General features: G+C 39.6%; 2 protein-coding genes across 3 annotated transcripts; both read right to left on the bottom strand.

Annotated features, from left to right (window-relative positions):
- Positions 1-1866: 1866 nt before the first annotated feature.
- On the bottom strand, positions 1867-14386 carry LOC113567901 (UDP-glucuronosyltransferase 2C1-like). Of its 2 annotated transcripts, none has more exons than XM_026996038.3 (6): positions 7677-11870; positions 4661-4809; positions 3871-4002; positions 3525-3612; positions 3214-3433; positions 1867-2610 (listed from the first exon to the last, which is right to left on the bottom strand). In XM_026996038.3, the coding sequence occupies exons 1-6, from the start codon at positions 8461-8463 to the stop codon at positions 2325-2327; spliced, it is 1662 nt and encodes a 553-aa protein (XP_026851839.3). In that variant the 5' UTR covers positions 8464-11870; the 3' UTR covers positions 1867-2324. The 2 variants fall into 2 exon arrangements, with proteins under 2 accessions (XP_026851839.3, XP_081574770.1); XM_081718644.1 differs by lacking the exon at positions 7677-11870 and adding an exon at positions 13652-14386 and having other exon boundaries at positions 1869-2610.
- Positions 14387-14842: 456 nt separating this feature from the next.
- On the bottom strand, positions 14843-21492 carry LOC145658966 (UDP-glucuronosyltransferase 2B20-like). The gene is made up of 6 exons (XM_081719123.1): positions 20290-21492; positions 18990-19138; positions 18451-18582; positions 17797-17882; positions 17368-17589; positions 14843-16856 (listed from the first exon to the last, which is right to left on the bottom strand). Exons 1-6 carry the CDS (start codon positions 21008-21010, stop codon positions 16574-16576), a joined length of 1593 nt encoding a protein of 530 aa, XP_081575249.1. The 5' UTR covers positions 21011-21492; the 3' UTR covers positions 14843-16573.
- Positions 21493-21829: the final 337 nt, after the last annotated feature.

Here is a 21829-nt window from a genome sequence, read left to right as displayed (position 1 = left end):
ATTTAGCAAATCCCAAGTTTATTTTGGCTACTGACTTTGTTTCATCTGCAAATTCATGTATTTATCAACTGCTAACATGTCAAAAAATAGCAATAAACAAATGCATTATGAGCTGTATGCAGACGTTACGCTCATGAAATGATGTAGTGCTGGAGTGATTTGGAAGCTACATCCATTGCTCCTGGGCAAAATCACGCCCCTCCACAACAATCAGGCAGGGAAGACCGCCCTCTTGTATAGAAGTTCCTAACTGTATTGCTGGACAACATTAAAAAATGTAACCTGGTCTAGTTGATTACAAACTATTCACCTGGAAGCATCAGCACTTTGCCACTGAGAGTCATTTCAGACATGCTCAGAAGCAAAACTATCAAGGGGAGAAAATATCTGCATAGCATCATATTGAACAATAATGACCAGGTAATACATCCAACACAAAACACGGGGCCAGTGCAAGTTCCGGAATGTGGAGTTTGCTATACACACATGGTCACTGACCTGTCAATAAACCTGCAGGCACTCTATGATTGATGGCAGAAAGATAAAGCCAAATCTGTCCTGGTACTATTATCAGGTGGACGTTATAGGTCAAACCAGTTAATGTTCAAAAATGTTGTGTATATAAAAAGTATTATATGGTTAATTCATAACATTCATTCGATTGGGTCCTAAAGTTTCAAGAGTGTAGATGTGTTTGGGGAACTCTCTTGATTCACTACCTTGGGATAAGTGTCTCTTGACTTCCCCGGATCTGGCTACAGAGGACGGAGGGCATAGGGTAACTTGGAGGAGTTCAAACTTGACGGACTGGTCACTTTGAACCAGTTTCTAACAGAGAACAGATTAAAAAAATACCTTAAAATTGGAGATCATCAGTGAACAGGTAATCCCTGTTTGCCATGGTCACAGGACTAAACAGAAACTCTTGGGAGAGGATATATAAAAAGTGTTTCACTTGCTGGAGGAAATCTATCTGATCCATGTATCTGGGGCAAATCCCTGGCACGTAAAAAAGTGATGTTGGCAGCTGTCTACAGAGGTGCTCCACAGCACTTCTAAATGGGAAAATCAGGACTTCACACTGTTCTTTGCTTCATTCTCCAGTAGGTGTCCATGTGCAAGCAGCTTCCAGCATAAAGTACCTGGTTCTGTTCCATAGTCAAATGCACATAATCTTTATGTTCAGAGAATCCTTCAACATATTGTAATTTCGCAGACTGTATGTCCAGCTCTTCATAAATTTCTCCATGTTATTAATGATGTCCTGCTTGGTACCTATATTACCTACACCTATATTGCCCAGAGACCTTTACAGAGGGTGTAGCACTGTGGATAAGAACAGTCATACTGTGTTCTCTGACTTTGATGTTGATCCAGTTTCTGAATTCTGTTGGCCAGACTAGGATCTTCCCTGCTGTCACACCCAGTGGAGCCTGGGCCACAGTGAGCAGGAACAGAGCACTGAGAGCAGCTCTCCCACATGCAGTCATGTGTGCACTGTGAGCAGGTATCTCTGCACACACACAGTAAACAATAGAGGCAGCACATGGGTCACTGACCAATGAGAGGCCAGCAATCCCAAATTACACAATCTACCACGTCCTAATGATACCAATATTAGGAAGACACTTTGACCCATATATTCAGACTGCTACTGAAAGGTCCTCAAAATGCAACTACTGATGACAAAAGTAGATTGGCATTATACATTATGGATCTCTTTAACATATGACCAGAATGGGTACATACAAGGCAGCCAGTCCTTGCAGTTTTGATTAGCACCAAAGTCAGATAGAAACACATCCTGTAATATCAATGAATATCTAAAATAGCGTATGTGAATAGGTTATTTTTATTTATTTTTTTTTTTACTTTATTAATGAAATTTTTTTTGCACATCAGTGATATATATAGCCAGAATCTGACCAAATGCTTTCATCTTTCAGGACTAGTGCTCCAATGAGTGGAAATAAGTATATAATTACATGGACTATGAAATACTTTGTTATAATATACATATACAGACTGCCTAAATTAATGTAACAAATAAAAGTTATAAAATGTACTTTTTATTTTGTTTAAAGCAAAACACTATACAAGACAGATAAAGCCATGACCTTTGAGTGATGCAAAGATGAACAAAAATAATTAGTGAAGCATATCTTATTTAAACACTGTGCTGAAATCACTGTTCTGATTGGTCAAGGAATTAAAACTCGCTGCAATAGATCAAACTTACACATAGGAAACTACTGCATTTATAGTGTACATTAACAGCATTTTACACCCCATAATAACTAATACAGTGATATACTCTAACTTAGTCACTCTTTCTTGCTCTTTCTTGTTGTGGTCTTTCTTAAACATTTACGGAAGAGCCAACTGCATGTTTTCACAAAGATGAACATGACCAGTGCAGTTATGGAGAGTAAAAAGGCAGCCACGTCCAGGCAGTAGTACTGGTACCAAGTGAGGTTATGGGCTTCTACCCTCAGGTGCTTGGCCCCCTTGTTCCGCATCACATACTCGATCCAGAAGACAGCCTGATCCAGAGGCTTCATAGGTTGGTCATGGTGGATCCGGGAGAGTCTCATTATGTTCTCTTTGTACCTGAGTGAAGAAATTAAATAGATTCTGGAATATAAAATTTCTGAAAATTTGGGCTTGAAAAAGCACATTCCAAGGGCATGAAAACTAAGATTGCTGAAATTGTCTACCAGTGTCAGAATCAGAAGTTTTATATGAATGGATAAATACATGAATTAAATTATATATTAAAATATGATGATGACTACAGAATGAAAATTGAGAGATGAAAGAGGATAGAAGTGTGAAAAGCAGATGAGTAATTTGTATACATTCTTAGAAACACCACAAGAAATTAAATACTAATATTAAAGATGACATAAGAATTTCGAGGTTCACTTCAGCAGACAGACTGAGAACCAATTTTACATCATTATGCATAAGATAAGGAAATATTTTAGTGTTTTGTAGGGAATAGCTTTCATAGTTTGGAATTATTGGCATTTCCTACATAATGCTTTTAAAATTTTAGATCTTGACCACAAAGCTCATCTCACTGGTATCTGGGATGAGAGATTTTCTTAAATGAAAACAGAGGTGCTACAGATCCAGTTGGGTAATCTTACACATAAAGGGTCATTATATCTTAAATGACATACATGTATGCATATTACAATATGAACTCACGATGGATTGTGTATAACATCAGTGAGAGCCTCCTTCAGGTCTTTGGACTCCATTTTGTTGAAGTCAAGCATTACAGCTGCTCCCTTTGTTCTCATGTGGTTCATGTTATCTGGCTGATCAACAAACAGTGGTAAACCCACCATTGGGACTCCATGGTAAATAGCTTCATACAGCCCATTAGTCCCCCCATGGGTGATGAAGGCCTTGGTTTTAGGATGTCCTATTGAATGTAAGCCATTAGTACATGATGTAGACTATTTACTACAACAAACTGTTGTAGGCTATACACATAAAACAAAACCTAGTTATACCTAGTAAGTCATTCTGGGGAATCCAGTCATACAGTCTTGTATTAGGAGTGAGAGTATCTGGCTTATCTCCTGTGTATCTCCACAAGACCTGTAATTACATACAAAATTAGGGGCAATGAACAATACGATGAAGCTAATCGAGTACCCATGGCAGAGCAATGAAACAAAATTGAATGTGACTTGTCACATCTTTCCCAGGAATTATAGAACTGCCATGGCTCAGATCCACTGGACTTCTGTTTCCAAAGTCAATCTTCACTGCATCTAGATGATAATGCAGAACTCAAAAGACAGCTGAAATTGGAATAAATGGAGACACAAACAGTTTAACAGTGCAAACTGAGACCTTTTGAGGGATCTGCCCAAGTGCTGAGGCGATGGTGTTGGCTCTCTCTTTGGTGAGATTCTTTATCATGGAGCCCAGTGACAACACCACAATGCCATCATCCCCTGAGGTCTGAACAAATTCTTCCAGCTCCTACAAAACCAAAATGACAGCTTATTTTCACAGGTTCCACTTAAATTACAGCAAAGAATATTTTGTATTCTTGATCTTCTTTTAAATTTGTAATTTCACAGCATGGGTTGGTTTTGTTTGTTTTGGTCCACCTAATTCTTGTCAATAACAGGTTTGACTATTAATTAGTTTCAAACCATTTCTGTGGGGGCGATGGGTATGGTTATTAATGAAAAATTTCTGTGCTTGATTTTTGGTTGAGAGGGGTTATTTTTCATAACCCTGTCATAGCCTGGCACCCTTGTAAAGGACTGACGTTTGTTGTCTCATCAGAACTCCAGGGACCTTTGCCCATTTGTTTGATGCACAAGTCTATGGGTATTGTTAAAACCTGTAGAACAGGAATGTGCTAAACCTTTATGTTCTAGGTTTTTAGGAATTTTCTTAGGGATTGCTTGACTGCTTAGTATTTCTTAATGTTTAACCCAAGGCTGAAATCCACCAATGCATGATGATGATAATAATGAGGAACTGCTGCCTATTTGTGTGTTAAAGGTCTGTATGTGAAAGATGTGTAGTAAAGGTCAGGTCCTATTCCTAAAGGGATTGTTTGACTGTTTGTTAATCCTTAATGTTTAACCCGGTGCTGAAAACAACCCATACACGATGATCATCTTACTTTAGGCAGAGGCTTTGCAGGCTTGCAGTGCAGCCCACCCACAAACTTGAAGTTTGGCAAGGATGGTCGTGGATAATCAAAGTCCCAATAGGTTCTGATCAGCCAGATGTCAGCCTTTCCTATTGTCTCACACAGGGTTGTGGGTTTGCCTGTGAAGTACAGCAGCAAAGGTGTAAGTGAATGAAAACTTCATGATGATCACTTTCATCTAAATTCTGTTCTTAATTCTGTTCATTTTCATGTTCGTATAAATGAAGTGCATTTTTCTTTCCCTCCCCCAAAGTATGTTGGAAAATAGTAGGGAATGATCCTAACCCAATAAAAATGAGTTTATATCCACACATACATTCACAAATAATTATGTTGTAAAAACGCAGGGACAGTGGTTCTAAATTATCCAATATTTTTGTGTAAATTTATGCTTATTAAGTGTACATTTTGTCCTTTCAAACATGTCCCTGCACACCATTACAGAATGGTGTGCATTATTGAATGTTGTGGATCATATAGAATGATGTCAAGGTGCGTCTCCATTTACAGCATTTAGTTGACGCTTTTATGCAAAGTGACTTACAATTCTGAGTGAATGTTACTTGCTCAACTGAGGGTTAAGGGGCCCAAAAGTGGTAACCTGGCAGTGGTGGGCTTGGACTGGCAGCCTTCCGATTACAAATCGAGTACCTTAACCACTTAGCTACCACTGCCCAATTTACAGATGGAGCATCCCATTGCATACTGTCTCAAGGTAACTTGTAAATCCAAACAGTATATTCAAAATTAAGGACAATTTCCAAAATCTGGTTGCAGATTTTAAAAACACAGCATTCAAAAGGCTTCTTTTGGTGATGATGCAATGTGTACAGGAACAGAATACTGATTCTGATTGACAAACTCCTACACAATTGTGCACATATTGTGCCAGTGAGTTTATTCACCTCTAAGTACCAGAACTTTGCCATTGAGAGTCATTTCAGACCTGCTCAGCAGCAAATTGTAATGTCAAAGGGTCTGCCAAAATGCCTTCTTGTCAACATGCTCTTTTTTTGAATTCACAGACAGCAGTCAGAATGGGATTAAATCTAAGTAGGAAATTGGGAGAAAATAACCAAAAGGCAGAAACATAAGGAGGGTAACATTTCAAAAGCACAAATTACCTCCAAGAAGGCACAACAAAACTACGTCCAGCTGTCTTACAACACAATTAAACATTAACTAATTTAAAGTCTGCAGTGTATGGAATCATGGGACTCCTAGCCTTTCCTTCCCCACTTGCTCTCTTTCTCAGGGGTGGACATGTCCCAGCCCTCCTGAAGGGTGAGCTGTCTCTGGTGACTCACCCAGCCCCAAACACAGTATCTGGAGTGAATGTGTGGCTTACACTGCAGCCTCTGCGCAGCACTCTCTTATTCTGCCTACCACCCTTGTTGTCTCCAGTGCCACAGAGTGCTCACTTCTCTACAGCAAGCACCCCCATTCCTTTCAGGACAAGCATGGAGCAATGACAGCAGAATCAACAATCCTCTCAACTGCCTCTGCTACTCCCTGTACTTTCCACCTTCTCCCTGGTCTCATCTTCGGTACTAACAAGGGAGCCTTGCCACCACACAGCTTTTTAACTGCCATGGCAACTTCATTCACTGATATGGAATTTGAGTCACCTTCAGTTTCAGGCATTGCCTCTTAATATAAGGACATGTTTACCCAAGTTGAGGTGTTCTTCAGTGTTCCTTTCACTGTTCAACAATATTCCCAGTAGAGGTTAGCACTTCCCCACCTTTACTCAGTACAGTATAGGTAACATCACTTCTTCCTCTCCTGAGGAGTCGTACAGTGTGGGTCTTTCTCCATGACCTCTCCAAGTTCCTCCCAACAACAAGCTTTTGCCTCAACAACTGCTTTAGTTACAGCCCTTCTGGACCTCTGACACCTCTCAGTTGAATCTGGAAATCTCTCTGAAAGCATTTTTCAACTTCATAGCTTTCTAGCATGTTCTAAAATTGCCACCATAATAGGCAACAAGAGATAACTGTTTCCAATTTAGTCATCACTCATTGTATATTTAGGTTTAGTGGTTTACTGTTTGTAAGTTGTTAAGTCTAACTGGGAATCTACTCATTTTTCTAAGCTTTTCTTGTTTGCATTGCTGATTGTTTTGCCTCTCATTGTTGATTGATGTTCTCTGTTTGGATTACTCTTTACTTAAGCCAGTTTGGGTGCATTTGCCATGTTCATCTAATTAACTGTTTTTGAACCATGTCTAGATTACTACTGGTTTTGGATATAAGACTGTATTTGTTTGCCAATATTATTAAACCTAGTTCAACTCAGTTTGCTAAACCTGCTCTTGACTCTGTTTCTGAATCTACTTGTGACAGAAGACTTTACCTCCACATGATGTCCTCTAAATCCCTTGATTGATTTATTGATATTTTGTTGATTTTTAAAAATTGTTATTGCAATGCTCTTTGTATTCTTCCATCAACAGTAAGGCGCTTAGTATGTGCAAAGTGCTTGAATGGACTGTTATGAAAACCTGTGGCCTAAATGAAAGTTGAAAATAAAAACATATACATGCATAAAAACACTAAGTGATAGATCATCATTTACCTATGACTTACATTTGCATTTATGGGATTTGGCCGATGCCCTTATCCAGAGCATCTTTGGTAAATATGTAACTCCATTTTGCTATGGTCACATGGCTCAACATCATCTTGAGAGTTGATATGAACAATAATTCTCTGGATGAAATCATTTGATCTGAGTTCCTGAGGCTATCCCATGGCACAAAGGAGGGCGGTGACGGGAAACTCCCCAAATTCATAAAGAACCTATACTGTATCTGGGTAGGTGATTGCCAACTAGCATGAAAACATACTCCCAAAACACACTACAAGGTTTTAAACTGTAAAGTGGTAGGGGCAATTTCGATTTTTGTAACAGACATAAAATCTGAAATAAAAAGAAGTCCATACCAAGAAACATTTTAAATGGCAGAAGAGTGATCATCACTTACCCATGATCTCGGTATATATAGAATCCCATTTTATTTTAGCCACAAAACTAAACAGAAGATCTTGGGAGAAGATATATAAAAAGTTTTTCACTCTCTGGAGGAAACCCATGTGATCCGTGTACTTGATGCCAACCCCTGGCACATAAGAGGGTGGTGCTGGTAGCTGTCCACAGAGTCGCTCTGCAGCACTTCCAAATGAGAACCTCAGACTGATGATAAATGGCAGGTTCAACTTCTGTGCCAGCAGTTCTCCACACATAGTCATGGGGTCTGTCAGAAGAACATCAATCTTTTCCTTACTCCACTTCTCTAGGAGATCTCCATGTGCAAAGAGCTTCCTGCACAGTATCGTTTTATGTTCCATGGTCACATCAGTCAGCTCCTTGAGCTTTAGAGATGCCTGGAGAATGTTATCTTTGGGCAGATCGTATGTCCAGTACCTTCGAAATCTGTACATGATGTCAATGATATGCTGCTTGGTGTAAGGTACCTGTATTACCTCCACATTGTAGCCCGGATGCTCAGTTGTCTTTACAGATGGTGTAGCACTGTGGGTAACAACAGTCACACTGTGTCCTCTGGATATTAGTTCATCTATGATGACTTTGATGTTGAGCCAGTGGCTGAATTCCCCTGGCCAGACGAGGATCTTCCCTGCTGTCACATCCAGTGGAGCCTGGGCCACAGTGAGCAGGAGCAATATACTGAGAGCAGTTCTCCCACATTCAGACATGGCTATAGTGTGACCAGGTATCTCTGAACACGGAGTAAACTTTAGAGGCAGCATGTGGCTCACTGACCAATGAGAGGTCAGCAGTCCTAAATTACACTATCCACCATTGAGAAGTGTCATATAACCACTAACACCTTGACTGCATTATCCAGATTAGTGTCATGTGTGCTTGAAGTTTTTACCCTTATCATTTTAAGTTTAAACTCTTTACTCCAGATTCTCTATAACCCAATACATTCAGTTTTTTAATTTATCACTACTTGTCACATAATGAACTAATCTGTTCCTCTTCAACATTAGTCATGTAAGGAGTGGAGTTAGAAAATGAGTGCATTAGAAAAACAGTACTAGGCATTACTGTGTTAACCTCATAGACCTCCATTTTGACTGATAAATCTGCTAATGATATGACTCATATTAGATCCTGGCATGCCTTGAGCAACAGATCAGCAATACAGATCTGATCAGTGCAAATTTGACCAATGCATATCTGAGCAATACATTTTTAAGCTCAGTGCCTTATCAATATCTTATCAAAGAACAAGAAAAGGTCCAACACTACTTTTATTGCATGTTCAGTTATACATGCGCAGAACACCCTACTAAATCAACAAATAAAAGTTATATTAAAATTGTATTTTGTTCAAAGCAAAACATATAATATTTAGATAAACACATTAATGTTGCCTGCTGAAAAGACAAAGAAAAATTGTTAATGAAAAAGCTTTGAATACTTTAAGACTGTGTTGTAATTGCTGCATTGATTGGCCAGGGATTTAAACCTCTATAATGTATGTTAACAGCATTTTCTAAGCTTTTCTTGTTTGCATACCCAGTTGTATTGCCTCTCGTTGTTGGCTCTGGTTTTCTTTGTTTGGATTACTCTTGGAAGCACATTCAGTTCGAATATGTTTGCCCTGTCCATCTACTTAACTGTTTTTGAACCCATGTCTGGATTAGTGCTGTGTTTTTGGATATCAGACAGTGTTTGTTTACCAGCATTATTAAATCTGATTTTCTATTGAGTTTGCTAAACCTGCTCTTGAATCTGCTTTTGAATCTACTTGTGACAGAAGACTTTGCCTCCACATGGGGTCAGCAGGTTCAAGCAACACGCCTGAAGTGATTCCATCACTGTGTGGCCAACACCACCAATTTCTGTCACTGGAAAACATTAAGGAATTATCCTTGCAAACCCAATAGCTGACTGTGCCTGGCCCCTCATTTTTTCCATCAACAATAATGTATTTAGTAGGTGCAAAGTGCTTGAATGGGCTAATGCTGTTTGGGAACAGAGCTTAGAGGACACAATGAATGATTCACCACTCTGTGAATAATCGATTCAACAAATGTTGAATGATTCACCAGTCAGTGTTTCTACCTTGTTAGATACTGGAGCCTTTCTGTCTTTAGGCATCCAGCGCAAGGTCTCTGCTTATCAGCCATGACATGGCAGCTTGACCGCTAGCTGGTCGCGCGAGGTCATCTGCTCCCTGTTCTTGTCTCCTTTACCCCTCCCTTTCTCTTTCTCTCTCTCTAAGCACAGAAGTGGCTCATGGCAGGCACAGGAACAGCTTGTGGCTCGTTTATGCAGAGAACATCTAATCTTTACTAACCTTGTCTTTTTACTTTCTATGCAGACCCTTAGAACATGCCTCACTTTTCCCAGTCATCCTGTAGATTTAGATAGTAGATATAGGACACATATATACTCTGTGCTTTCCTCAATAAAGTGGAACTCTCTTGATTCACTACCTTGGTGTCAGTGTCTCTTGACTTCACTGGATTGATCTGGCTACAGAGGACGGAGGGCATAGGGTAACTTGGAGGAGATCGAACCTGAAGGACTGGTCACTTTGAATCAGTTTCTAACATACCTGCCACACTTGTTCTTTGCCTGATCAATCATGAGGAGATATAGCTTGACAGTGTGCGTTTCTCTGTAGAAAAGAGAAAAGAATCCCAAATGGCCTCTGTCTCTTGTGGGGTTGTTGGTTAAATGTTTGAGTGTTTTGTCTGTCTATGAGCTTGTATTTCTATGAGCATCTTGTGTACCAATACAGTATGTCTCTTTTTAGACATTTCTCAACTCTTTATGCTTTACCTAGAACTACACTGTAAAGACAGGCCTATTGTTTTTACAGCTCTGCTTGACTCTGGAGCACCTCCAACATGGTGGAACGCCTGGACCTGCACTTTATACCCATCCTGTCAAGCCTGAAGATCCAACTGGTGGATGGAAAACCCCATAGCTGTTGTCATATCACACAAACCTATTTCTTCTTCTTTGTAGCAGTTTCCCTGTGTAGTACAGGATCACATCCATGCAGGTATGCTTGTAGTCGTGTCCATTTTCAGTTCTTCCAATCATTAGCATCTCCAGTGATGATATTGGCACATTTCGTGTCCTGGTTGAGTTGACTGAGCCAGCACTTCTTCAGCATACTTTGTGGCAATTTGCCTTTGGCTTTAAGTTTCAAAGCTGTCTCCACCGCCATACCATACCACCTTCACTGGGATTCTTGAATCTTCTTTGTCACTGAAGTCACTCCTTTGCATTAAGTTTGCAGCCATGTGGTGTTGATACATAGATGCTCATATGGCTGGAACATTTTTTTCAGTGAGCAGCATGTCGAGGGCATACAGTGGTGTCCATGGGATGTCTTTTTGGATGTCCTTCATGGCCTTTACAATGACAGGATAAATAACAGCTGCAAGAGTGCTGAACCGTGATGCGCACACACTTGGATGGGGAAGGGCGACAAGAATACGACACTGCTGGAGTTGGGATGTAGGCTTCTGGCATGCCGTATGACCTTAGGGCAATCAGGATAAGTTCACAAGGCAAAGACTTTCTCCATAGCCAGGAAGGCCGTATGAAGCAACTTGTTCTTCTCCCTGTGCTACTCCATGAGCAAGCAGGCATTGGCATGCTGTGACCGTGACAATATCACAACATCTGCATTCACCAACATGTTCAAAACCTTCATTGTGTGGCACTGCAGACAGATGGATTGGTAGTTTACACAGCGGCTGACATTTCCCTTGCCTTTCCATATTGTCACCATTATGGTGATTGTCCAAGCTTGGGGCCAGTGCCCTCTTCAATGATCTGATTGAATAATGCTGCCATAATTGCATTGTGTAAATCTGAGCAATTTTCAGACATCAGGGCCCTTGGCATTGCCGTGCTATTGCCATGCCAGGCTACATCAACTAAAGTTGCTCCTCTTGACCTCATGTACAGTGATCAGTGGGGCACTGGCAGGTGTAGGAATACTTTGTTGCTTATCATTAAGAAATACTACCTCCAGCATTATAGATTTGTGGTCAGATCTGTATCAAAAACATGTCTGCAGTGAAACTCCTTGCAACAGTCCCTCATTTCTCCGATGCTTTCTCCAATTTAGAACACCAATGATCAGCAGATGTTCACCTGGGTCTGATATTTGATTACGCGCATCCACACTTTCCCACACTTTCCCACATGCAGTCATGAGCAGGTAAATCTGCACCACACACCAGAGATGAACACTTGACGTCGTGTCGCACTTAAGTAGACTTCCGACATGACCTGCAGTTAATCTCTAATGACTTCCGATTCCACTCGAACTTGTCAAAAAAAAAAAGAAAAGAAAAGCTGCATATGAACAATAAGAGTCTCCACATTATCATCCAGGGACGGTATTTAAAAAAAATATTATATATATATATATATATATATATATATATAATGTGTGTGTGTGTGTGTGTATGCATGTATGTATGTGTGTTGTACTATTTCATTTGTTTGGGACACACCCCTCTTTATCGTGTGACTCATCGCAAAATCCGCCTAGCGTCAGTGGTCGCTAAACGGCGTCAAGTGTCAGTGAAGCTGCATGTTATGGCCTTAGGCTACAGGAGATTCAAACTCCTGGGATATAACAGAAGGGTGGCATCGTGCAAAGAAGCGGGGAGGGGAAATTAAAGAAACTAGATCGACCACATCAAACTTCATAAGGCATCAAAAAGCACAACCGGAGAGGTTTGTTTAGCTTTCGCTGGACGCTTACAATCATTCCCGCTAAATATATCGTTAGGTGAGATTTTTCTCCATCTCCTCACCCTAAGCGTACTGTGGCTTGACATGGATTCTATACATTAAAATGTTTATGTGCAGGTTAAAAGAGTTAAAGGGAAGAAAATCTAGAGTGACCAGTGATAGCAGTTCAAGCAGTCAGAGCAGTGTTTTGCCTTATCTCGTGCCTCAGAACGAAAATGTACAACTATGTAACCAGTCATCCCCAGCAGAAAGCCATTACCGAAGCAATCGTGAAGAATCTCATAATTTTCTGCAACCATCCCTTGTTCCTGGTAGAGAATCCCAGTTTTAGGAGTTTTATGTCAGTTGTGGAAGAAAAATATTGTCCAGTGGATCAGAGTATACAGTGCCTGATAGGAAGCCTGTGTGTGAGGAAAAAGATGACCACTCACCAGAAGAGTGAGACAGGAATTATATATATATATATAATGTCTGTGTTATTTATTTTAGACTCTAGCCTAAAGACTTGTGACATGACTTGGACTATTTTATGACTTGTGAACATTTCTGGAATACAGTGAACTACAGAGTCAGCACATGGATCACTGACCAGTGAGAGGTCAGCAATCCTAAATTACACAATCCACCACTGAGAACAGTTGTAATAATTTCAATACTTTGACATGCTGTCATGTGTATATGAAGTTGCTACTCATCATTTTAAGTTTAAAATCTGTAAGCCATGTTCTCTATAACTCAGTGCTTTTAACATTTTAATTTATCACTACATGTCAAAGAATAGTCTACATTGTCAATAGACAATAGTCTTCAAATGAGTGGAGTTATAAAATGAGTGCTTTAGAAAAACAGTACTAGGCACGACTGTCTTAATATGATTCAAGTCAAATTGCATGAAGTATGAAATCATTTTTTATACATTTGGGACCAACATCTATATTCTCTATAAATTTCACTGTGACAAATCTATAGCCAGATAGAAAACTCGCAGCCTTTGTTCATACTGAATAGTCTTTACAATTTCAATTACTGATGGATGAACATTTTGTATATTCAAGACAGCAGAACACTTGTTATGGTGGTTATAGAGGTTATGGTGCTAGGGGCATTTTCGATTTCTGTAATCTACATAAAATCTGAAAGAAAAAGAAGCCCATATCAAGAAAGATTTTAAATGGCAGATCGGTGATCATCACTTACCCATGATCTCGGTATATATAGAATCCCATTTTATTTTAGCCACAAAACTAAACAGAAGATCTTGGGAGAAGATATATAAAAGGTTTTTCACTCTCTGGAGGAAACCCATGTGATCCGTGTACTTGATGCCAACCCCTGGCACATAAGAGGGTGGTGCTGGTAGCTGTCCACAGAGTCGCTCTGCAGCACTTCCAAATGAGAACCTCAGACTGATGATAAATGGCAGGTTCAGCTTCTGTGCCAGCAGTTCTCCACACATAGTCATGGGGTCTGTCAGAAGAACATCAAACTGTTCCTTACTCCACTTCTCTAGGAGATCTCCATGTGCAAAGAGCTTCCTGCACAGTATCGTTTTATGTTCCATGGTCACATCAGTCAGCTCTTTGAGCTTTAGAGATGCCTGGAGAATGTTATCTTTGGGCAGATCGTATGTCCAGTACCTTCGAAATCTGTACATGATGTTAATGATATCCTGCTTAGTGTAAGGCACCTGTATTACATCCACATTGTAGCCCGGATGCTCAGTTGTCTTTACAGAGGGTGTAGCACTGTGGGTAACAACAGTCACACTGTGTCCTCTGGATATTAGTTCATCTATGATGACTTTGATGTTGAGCCAGTGGCTGAATTCTCCTGGCCAGACGAGGATCTTCCCTGCTGTCACAGCCAGTGGAGCCTGGGCCACAGTGAGCAGGAGCAATATACTGAGAGCAGCTCTCCCACGTGCAGTCATGGCTATAGTGTGACCAAGTATCTCTGAACACAATGTTAACTTTAGAGGCAGTACATGGCTCACTGACCAATGAGAGGTCTGCAGTCCTAAATTACACAATCCACCATTGAGAATAGTTGTGTAAATGCCAACACCTGGGCCCTTATCATTTTAACTTTAAACTCTGTAACCTATTTTCTCTCTAACCCAGTACATTCATTTTTAAAAAATGTATCACTACGTCACAGAATGAACTAATCATTTTGTATATTTTGTACATTGCAGGACAACAGAACACTTGTCCATAACCTCATAGACCACTTCCATTTTGACTGAAAAATCTGCTAATGACATGACTTATATTAGACCCTGGATTGCCTTGCCCAACATATCAGCAATACAGATCTGATAAATTCAGATTTGAGCAATACATCAGTGCCTTATCAATGATGAAATCATCAAAGAACCAGAACAAAAATCCAACAGTACTTTTATTGAATGTTCAGTTATACATGCGCAGAACACCCTACTGAATCAACTAATTAAACTGAATGTAAAGTAATCAGCACTGTGAGCTGTGTGTGTGTATGTGTACTTACACACATTCTTGTTGGAAACCTACACATGTATATAATTTATTCCAATTTTCTTAACATTTAGGGACAGCACCATCAAGTGGGCATTTTTGGTTTTGTGATTTCTCTTGGTTCATCATTCAGTATTAAACTGGGCAAAGATAAAACACCTTCATGATTATAGCTGATACTGTGGCACAGTATAATGTTGATGCTCCCAAACTCACATACAATTATTCCATAATTAATAATACAATTATATGCACTAACTTATTCACTCTTTCTTGTTCTTTGTTGTGGTCTTTCTTAAACATTTAAGGAAGATCCAACTGCATGTTTTCACAAAAATGAACTTGACCAGTGCAGTTATGGAGAGTAAAAAGGCAGCCACGTCCAGGCAGTGGTACTGGCACCAGGTGAGGTTATGGGCTTCTACTCTCAGGTGCTTGGCCCCCTTGTTCCACATCACAAACTCGATCCAGAAGACAGCCTGGTCCAGAGGCTACATAGGTTGATCATGGTGGATTAGGTGAGGTTATGGGCTTCTAGATACCTAATTTATTAAATTCATAATATCTCTCCCTTATAATTCCAAACCAAGGCTATCATTTAAAACATTTTCCCATTATCCCAAATAAAATAACTACACATATCCAAACACAGAGCCATTAATCACAATTTTATCCTCCCGCTTTCTATTTGGAAAATTACCTGCTCCAATAATGTGAACCAAAACTACAACTCTCTCAATTCTGGGCACGACTCTTAACTCATCCCTTTACAACCGCTAAACAAAACAAATAGGTACATGCTTTGAACCAAAACTCCCGTTACGTTATTATAATAAATATATCTGTATCTACACATATACATTAACTCTAGTAGTTGTCTACACAGTCAGTTGACCACCTTGAACAATGTAAGACAATTACAATAACTTTACAAAACTCCAGCAAACAGCAGGTTTGTTCCCTCTGATAGAGGTGTAATTAAAATAAAAGTCTTTCAGCCCCAGGTATTGTCCACATTATTCCTCTAATGTTCGGCTCTGCTGTTTGTCCACATGGAATGGGCTGGAGTCCCGTTACACTCCGTTTTTTGATCCTTTGCCTTTGGAATTGTTTGTTTGGTCAATTTTGCCTTCCTTGTTGCCTACATTTACTCTGTTTCCTGAACTTCGATTTCGGGTATTCCCCTTATATTATTAAAGTCTTATTTCTTTCCTACTGCTTTTGGCTAAACCTGAAAGGGCGGTTTTCCTTGCATCTTCTTTTGCTTGCAGTTTAGGAACTGACACCAAAATGCTTATTTTCCTGTGCTACACAAATCTAATTAAACTGAATGTAAAGTAATCAGCACTGTGAGCTGTGTGTGTGTATGTGTACTTACACACATTCTTGTTGGAAACCTACACGTATATAATTTATTCCAATTTTCTTAACATTTAGGGACAGCACCATCAAGTGGGCATTTTTGGTTTTGTGATTTCTCTTGGTTCATCATTCAGTATTAAACTGGGCAAAGATAAAACACCTTCATGATTATAGCTGATACTGTGGCACAGTATAATGTTGATGCTCCCAAACTCACATACAATTATTCCATAATTAATAATACAATTATATGCACTAACATTCACTCTTTCTTGTTCTTTGTTGTGGTCTTTCTTAAACATTTAAGGAAGATCCAACTGCATGTTTTCACAAAAATGAACATGACCAGTGCAGTTATGGAGAGTAAAAAGGCAGCCACGTCCAGGCAGTGGTACTGGCACCAGGTGAGGTTATGGGCTTCTACTCTCAGGTGCTTGGCCCCCTTGTTCCGCATCACAAACTCGATCCAGAAGACAGCCTGGTCCAGAGGCTTCATAGGTTGATCATGGTGGATGCGGGACAGTTTCATTATATTCTCTTTGTACCTGAGTGATGAAATGAAATAGAGTCTGGAATATAAGGTTTGTGGAAAATTGATTATGGAAACTAAGAATGCTGGAGGGTTCTAGTAGTCTAACTGATTAAAGTGCAGATATATGTGATTTGGGTCAATTAAATATTTATGGTTGCTCTAGCTTGAAAAACCTAGGAGTATGCTGTAAATTGGATTTTGGGGGAGGATCAAGGGATAAAGGAAGAGGGAGGAATAAAATAAAGCTTGGCAGCATTGAATATCATCATACCATCAGTATAAAGTGGAGGCAGTAAGTGCTATCAGTATGAAGGGTTGTGATATCAGCAGTAAAGTTCATTTAGTAAGTTCATTTATATCACCAAAGTAAAATTTCTTCTTGGGGAGGATGCATAGAATGAGGGGTTTCATGTGTTTGAATGAGAAGGGAGCAGTCCTACAGCTGCTGTGTAATCTTACACTCAACACCTCTAAAATGGACTCCTGCAAGGAGTACTTTTATTGAAATCAAAGGATCAACTCACGATTGATTGTATATAACGTTGGTGAGAGCCTCCTTCAGGACTTTGGTTTCAATTTTGTTGAAGTCAAGCATTACAGCTGCTCCCTTTGTTCTCATGTGGTTCATGTTATCTGGCTGATCAACAAACAGTGGTAAACCCACCATTGGGACTCCATGGTAAATAGCTTCATACAGCCCATTAGTCCCACCATGGGTGATGAAGGCCTTGGTTTTAGGATGTCCTGTTAAGATACAAATTTTCAGTACATGTTGAGGACCATTCACTTCAAAGATGTGAGTGAGTGACAGACAGACAGACAGATAAATAAATAAATAAATTTATTTAAAAAAAAAAGAAAAAAAAAAGAAATAAATTTATATATATATATATATATATATATATATATATATATATATATATATATATTAAAAAAAAATTCTCTCCTTAACTAGTAAATCATTCTGGGGAATCCAGTCATACATTCTTGTATTAGGAGTGAGAGTGTCAGGCTTCTCTCCTGAGTATCTCCACAAGACCTGTAATTAGACACAGAAATCAAGTCTGAGAATAAAGCTCAGCTACACGTTATACTATATTAACACCAAATTAAGAAATGTCAATATACACAATACTGACAAACAATTTTCTCCACCTATTTTTCCCCCAAATGTAATCAGGAATGAAACAAAAAACTTTACAATTTGGATGGTTCCTAGATTATGTGGTCTTTTGAATCCTTTCAAATGGAAAAATCAACCAAATTCAACACCAAATCAAAGGACAAAATCAGTATTAATTAAATAAATTGTCACACCTTTTTTCTGTTTCATTGATTATAATGATATTAGATTTTATATATATGAAAATGCAGTGAATAATTCTTAGCTTCAAAAACCTTTGAAAAAACTTGAATAATCATAGTACCTGGACTGGTTGTACCATCTGACTAAAATTGCATATTTTAGAGAAGGATGGAATAAATAACACATTAATGAGATTATGTTGAAGAAACATCCCAGATCAGACCCACTCCACTTAAGTGTATTGTGACCAGATCTCACAGTAGCACTGGTGTCAGCAATATATAATAGTGCATACTAAGACCTTCTGAGGGATCTGCCCGAGTGCTGAAGCGATGGTGTTGGCTCTCTCTTTGGTGAGGTTCTTTACCATGGATCCCAGTGAAAACACCACAATGCCATCAACCCCTGAGCTCTGAACAAACTCCTCCATCGCCTACAGAACCAAAATAGCAGTTATAATAAAACAGGTGCATATATTCTAGCCATACTCTTACATTACTCAATATGTCAGAAATGATAGCAAATTATATGATAACATTATATAAAAATGTTCTTGATTTTTTAAAATATTCAAATTCACAGGATGGCCAAAAAATCAACCTTTTTCTACCAGCTGGATATCTAATATTAATTTTGACTATGAATATATTTCAAACCATTTCTGCGAGTATTACGGGTATAGGCTTATGTGTGTGTTTGTAGCTAATGAACTGCATGAACTCCTACCTATTTGAGTGTTAAAAGTTTGTATGTTTAAGATCTGTAGTAAAGGTCAAGCAGTGAACCTCCGGGATGTTTAACCCAGGGCTGAAAACAACAAACAAGTAAGGCTGATCTTACTTTAGGCAGAGGCTTTGCAGGCTTGCAGTGTAGTCCACCCACAAAATTGAAGTTTGGCAGGAATGGTCGTGGATACTCAAAGTCCCAATAGGATCTGATCAACCAGATGTCAGCCTTTCCCACAGTGTCACACAAGGTTGTGGGTCTGCCTGTGAAGTACAGCAGCAAAGGTGGAGGGACAAACTCATATCAGGTTGCCGGTGATTGTAAGTGGTGTTTAAAGCTGCTGTAATAGCTTTTAAAATTATTTCTAACTTGTCAGACTAAGCCTATACAGTTCATTCCTTCCTGTAGTCCAAGGTATGTGAGCTGTGAAAGAAAAGGCCACTTAAGGTTATGTATTTTTGAAGCAGGTGAGGTGTTCACACCGTTAGATAGAAATGATGTTCAAACAACTTTTGATAGAATAATAGGACAGTTGTCACTTGATTCTTGGCCCCTCATTTTCTGAGACAAGGGAGGGGGGGGGGGGGGCTAAGGTTTGACCCCCTTTGGTCTGATAAAATTGTGCAAATTGAAACTTCCTTCGTCATGTAGTTCCTTGTACAGGGTAAAGTGAAGTGGCAGCTTCTTGACTGAAGCATGACACTCACTCCGTTCATACAACATTCCAGGTTGTCTACTATACCCTTGTGGCTGTTGAATATGTGTATAAGACATGATGTAGACCACATTAACACATGGGAAACTAACACATGGGATCACTACATCACATTTCCAAGAGGCCATCCTCTTGTAGAGAAGTTTCTGATTGTACTGCTGGACAGCAGCAGTTGATTACAGAGTTGTTGTTGTTGTTGTTGTTGTTGTTGTTTTCTTTCTTTCACACTGTATCTGGTTTAGTGATCCAGCAGCCCATCAGGATGTAAACACATTTTAGGCTAAGTCAGATGAACAAACTTGTACATCACCTTCACAGTTCATTTGTTTTCTACTACCAATATCTGGAGTAGACCTATTCAGGAAGATGAACAAAAGTTAAACACTTATTAACATTTAGGCATGAATCCATAAATAATTAGCTGTTCACCCCGTCTCTTCAATCCTCTCTCTATATATCTATATCTATACACACACACACACACAGTGTACTACAATTTTGAATTTTTCTTTGTACATCTGTATATGTATGTATGCATGTATGTATGTGTGTGTGTGCGTGCATGGAAAAGTGGAGTCTGTTGGTACATGGCAGAAAATGAGAAAATGTTAAAAACACACAGTGATAAATGTTCAGCGCTTACACACGGATCCATAAAAAATGAATTGCAAAACCAATGGAGAAATTGTTCTGCCTTACCCATTATTTTGGTGTAATGCCTATCAAACATAAACATCGATTGCAGTCTGAATATAGCTGTGTGAGCAATGTACAGCAACATGTTCTCTAATCGCTCAGTGAAATCCATGTGATCTGTGAGATGCGCCTGGCTGGCTACGGCAGGCACATATGATGGCGGAGCTGGCATCTGTCCGCACATACGCTCATAGTAGTACGCTAAAGTGAGTCTCAGAGACACTACGTGGGGCACACCGAGCGTCTCTGCCAACAGGTCACTGCATGGCATCATTGGATCATAGAAAATCACATCATAGTGTGACTCTTTAAGCAAAGTTATCAGTTGTTCATTGAGTATGCCATAGCAAACTTCCTTAACATAAATCATAAATCCGGACAAAACGTTCCAATATAAAGACACCTTCTGAAACATAGTTGAATCATAACTCATCCATGCAGCGATAAAGCTCTGCCACAGATGCTGAGCATCTTCTTGTTCCATGTTCACTTTAAAAACCATGTATTCAAAGCGCTCCTGTTGCGAACGTTTCACCGTAGGTGAGGCTGTGTGTACCAGAACAGTCACGTTGTGATTCCGATCGACAAGCTCCTCCACAATCGCACGCATATTTTGCCAATGACTGTATTCACCAGGAAGCACCAGCACTTTGCCACTAAGAGAGCTTTCACACCTGCTCAGCAGCAAAACTATAAAGGGGAGAAAATATCTTAATATCATCATACCGAACACTAAAGACCAGAAAACCTGTGCTTTCTTGTTCCTTCCTGGAACTTGGCGTAACTTTCGACGGGGCGGAGCAGGCCATACGGGAAGGACGATTCTTATTGGCTATTTCTCTATCGTTTTACAGGAGCTCGGCTCCTGTCAGATATAGTGACAGAGTGAAAAGCGTCTTTGTTTTTAATATCTAACGCTGTAGTATATTGCCACCAAATGTGCCATACCTTTAGTGAGCCAAGTTACATTTAGTCATCGGTCGCTTAAAATTGCACGCAAACGAACGGTTATTCCTCCGTGTATGTTGCATGTTGTGAAGGTGGTATGTGAGGTTGTGTAACAACCTCAATAAAGACTACGTCGAAGTTTATGACACATGATTCAGTTAGTTTACACGAATGTAACGAAACAAAAACAACGACCGAATGTGTCTACTTCTCATAGGGCATTTAAAGGATATTTTAACGATTGAAAAATTATTTTGGTATGCAGACCTGCTGTTTTCAGATTCAGATGGGGACCGGAACGTTAGGAAAGAAATCCCGTGATTGTTTCTCCAGTTGCGCGTCGTTGGGACTGGCATAGTGCCGCTATCCGGTACCTGGGAACCAAGGTAGTACGCACAGTCAACCACATCCCAACCAGTAAGGCCCACACGACCAGCGCCAGCTGTCCCCACTGGCACCAATCACGTGAAAATAAAGGAAAATAATTAAGTGGGCAGGGGAAAGACGGGTCATTAGTAAAATGAAGACAAAGCCAAAAGAAAACGTAAAAAAGGTGTGCTCAGAAGTAAAATAAAAAGAGAGGTACTACGCATGC

The sequence above is a fragment of the Electrophorus electricus genome, chromosome 8 (assembly GCF_041902795.1).
Source record: "Electrophorus electricus isolate QZ-2024a chromosome 8, ASM4190279v1, whole genome shotgun sequence".
Lineage (NCBI taxonomy): Eukaryota > Metazoa > Chordata > Actinopteri > Gymnotiformes > Gymnotidae > Electrophorus > Electrophorus electricus.
This window is presented reverse-complemented; position numbering and strand designations above follow the sequence as displayed.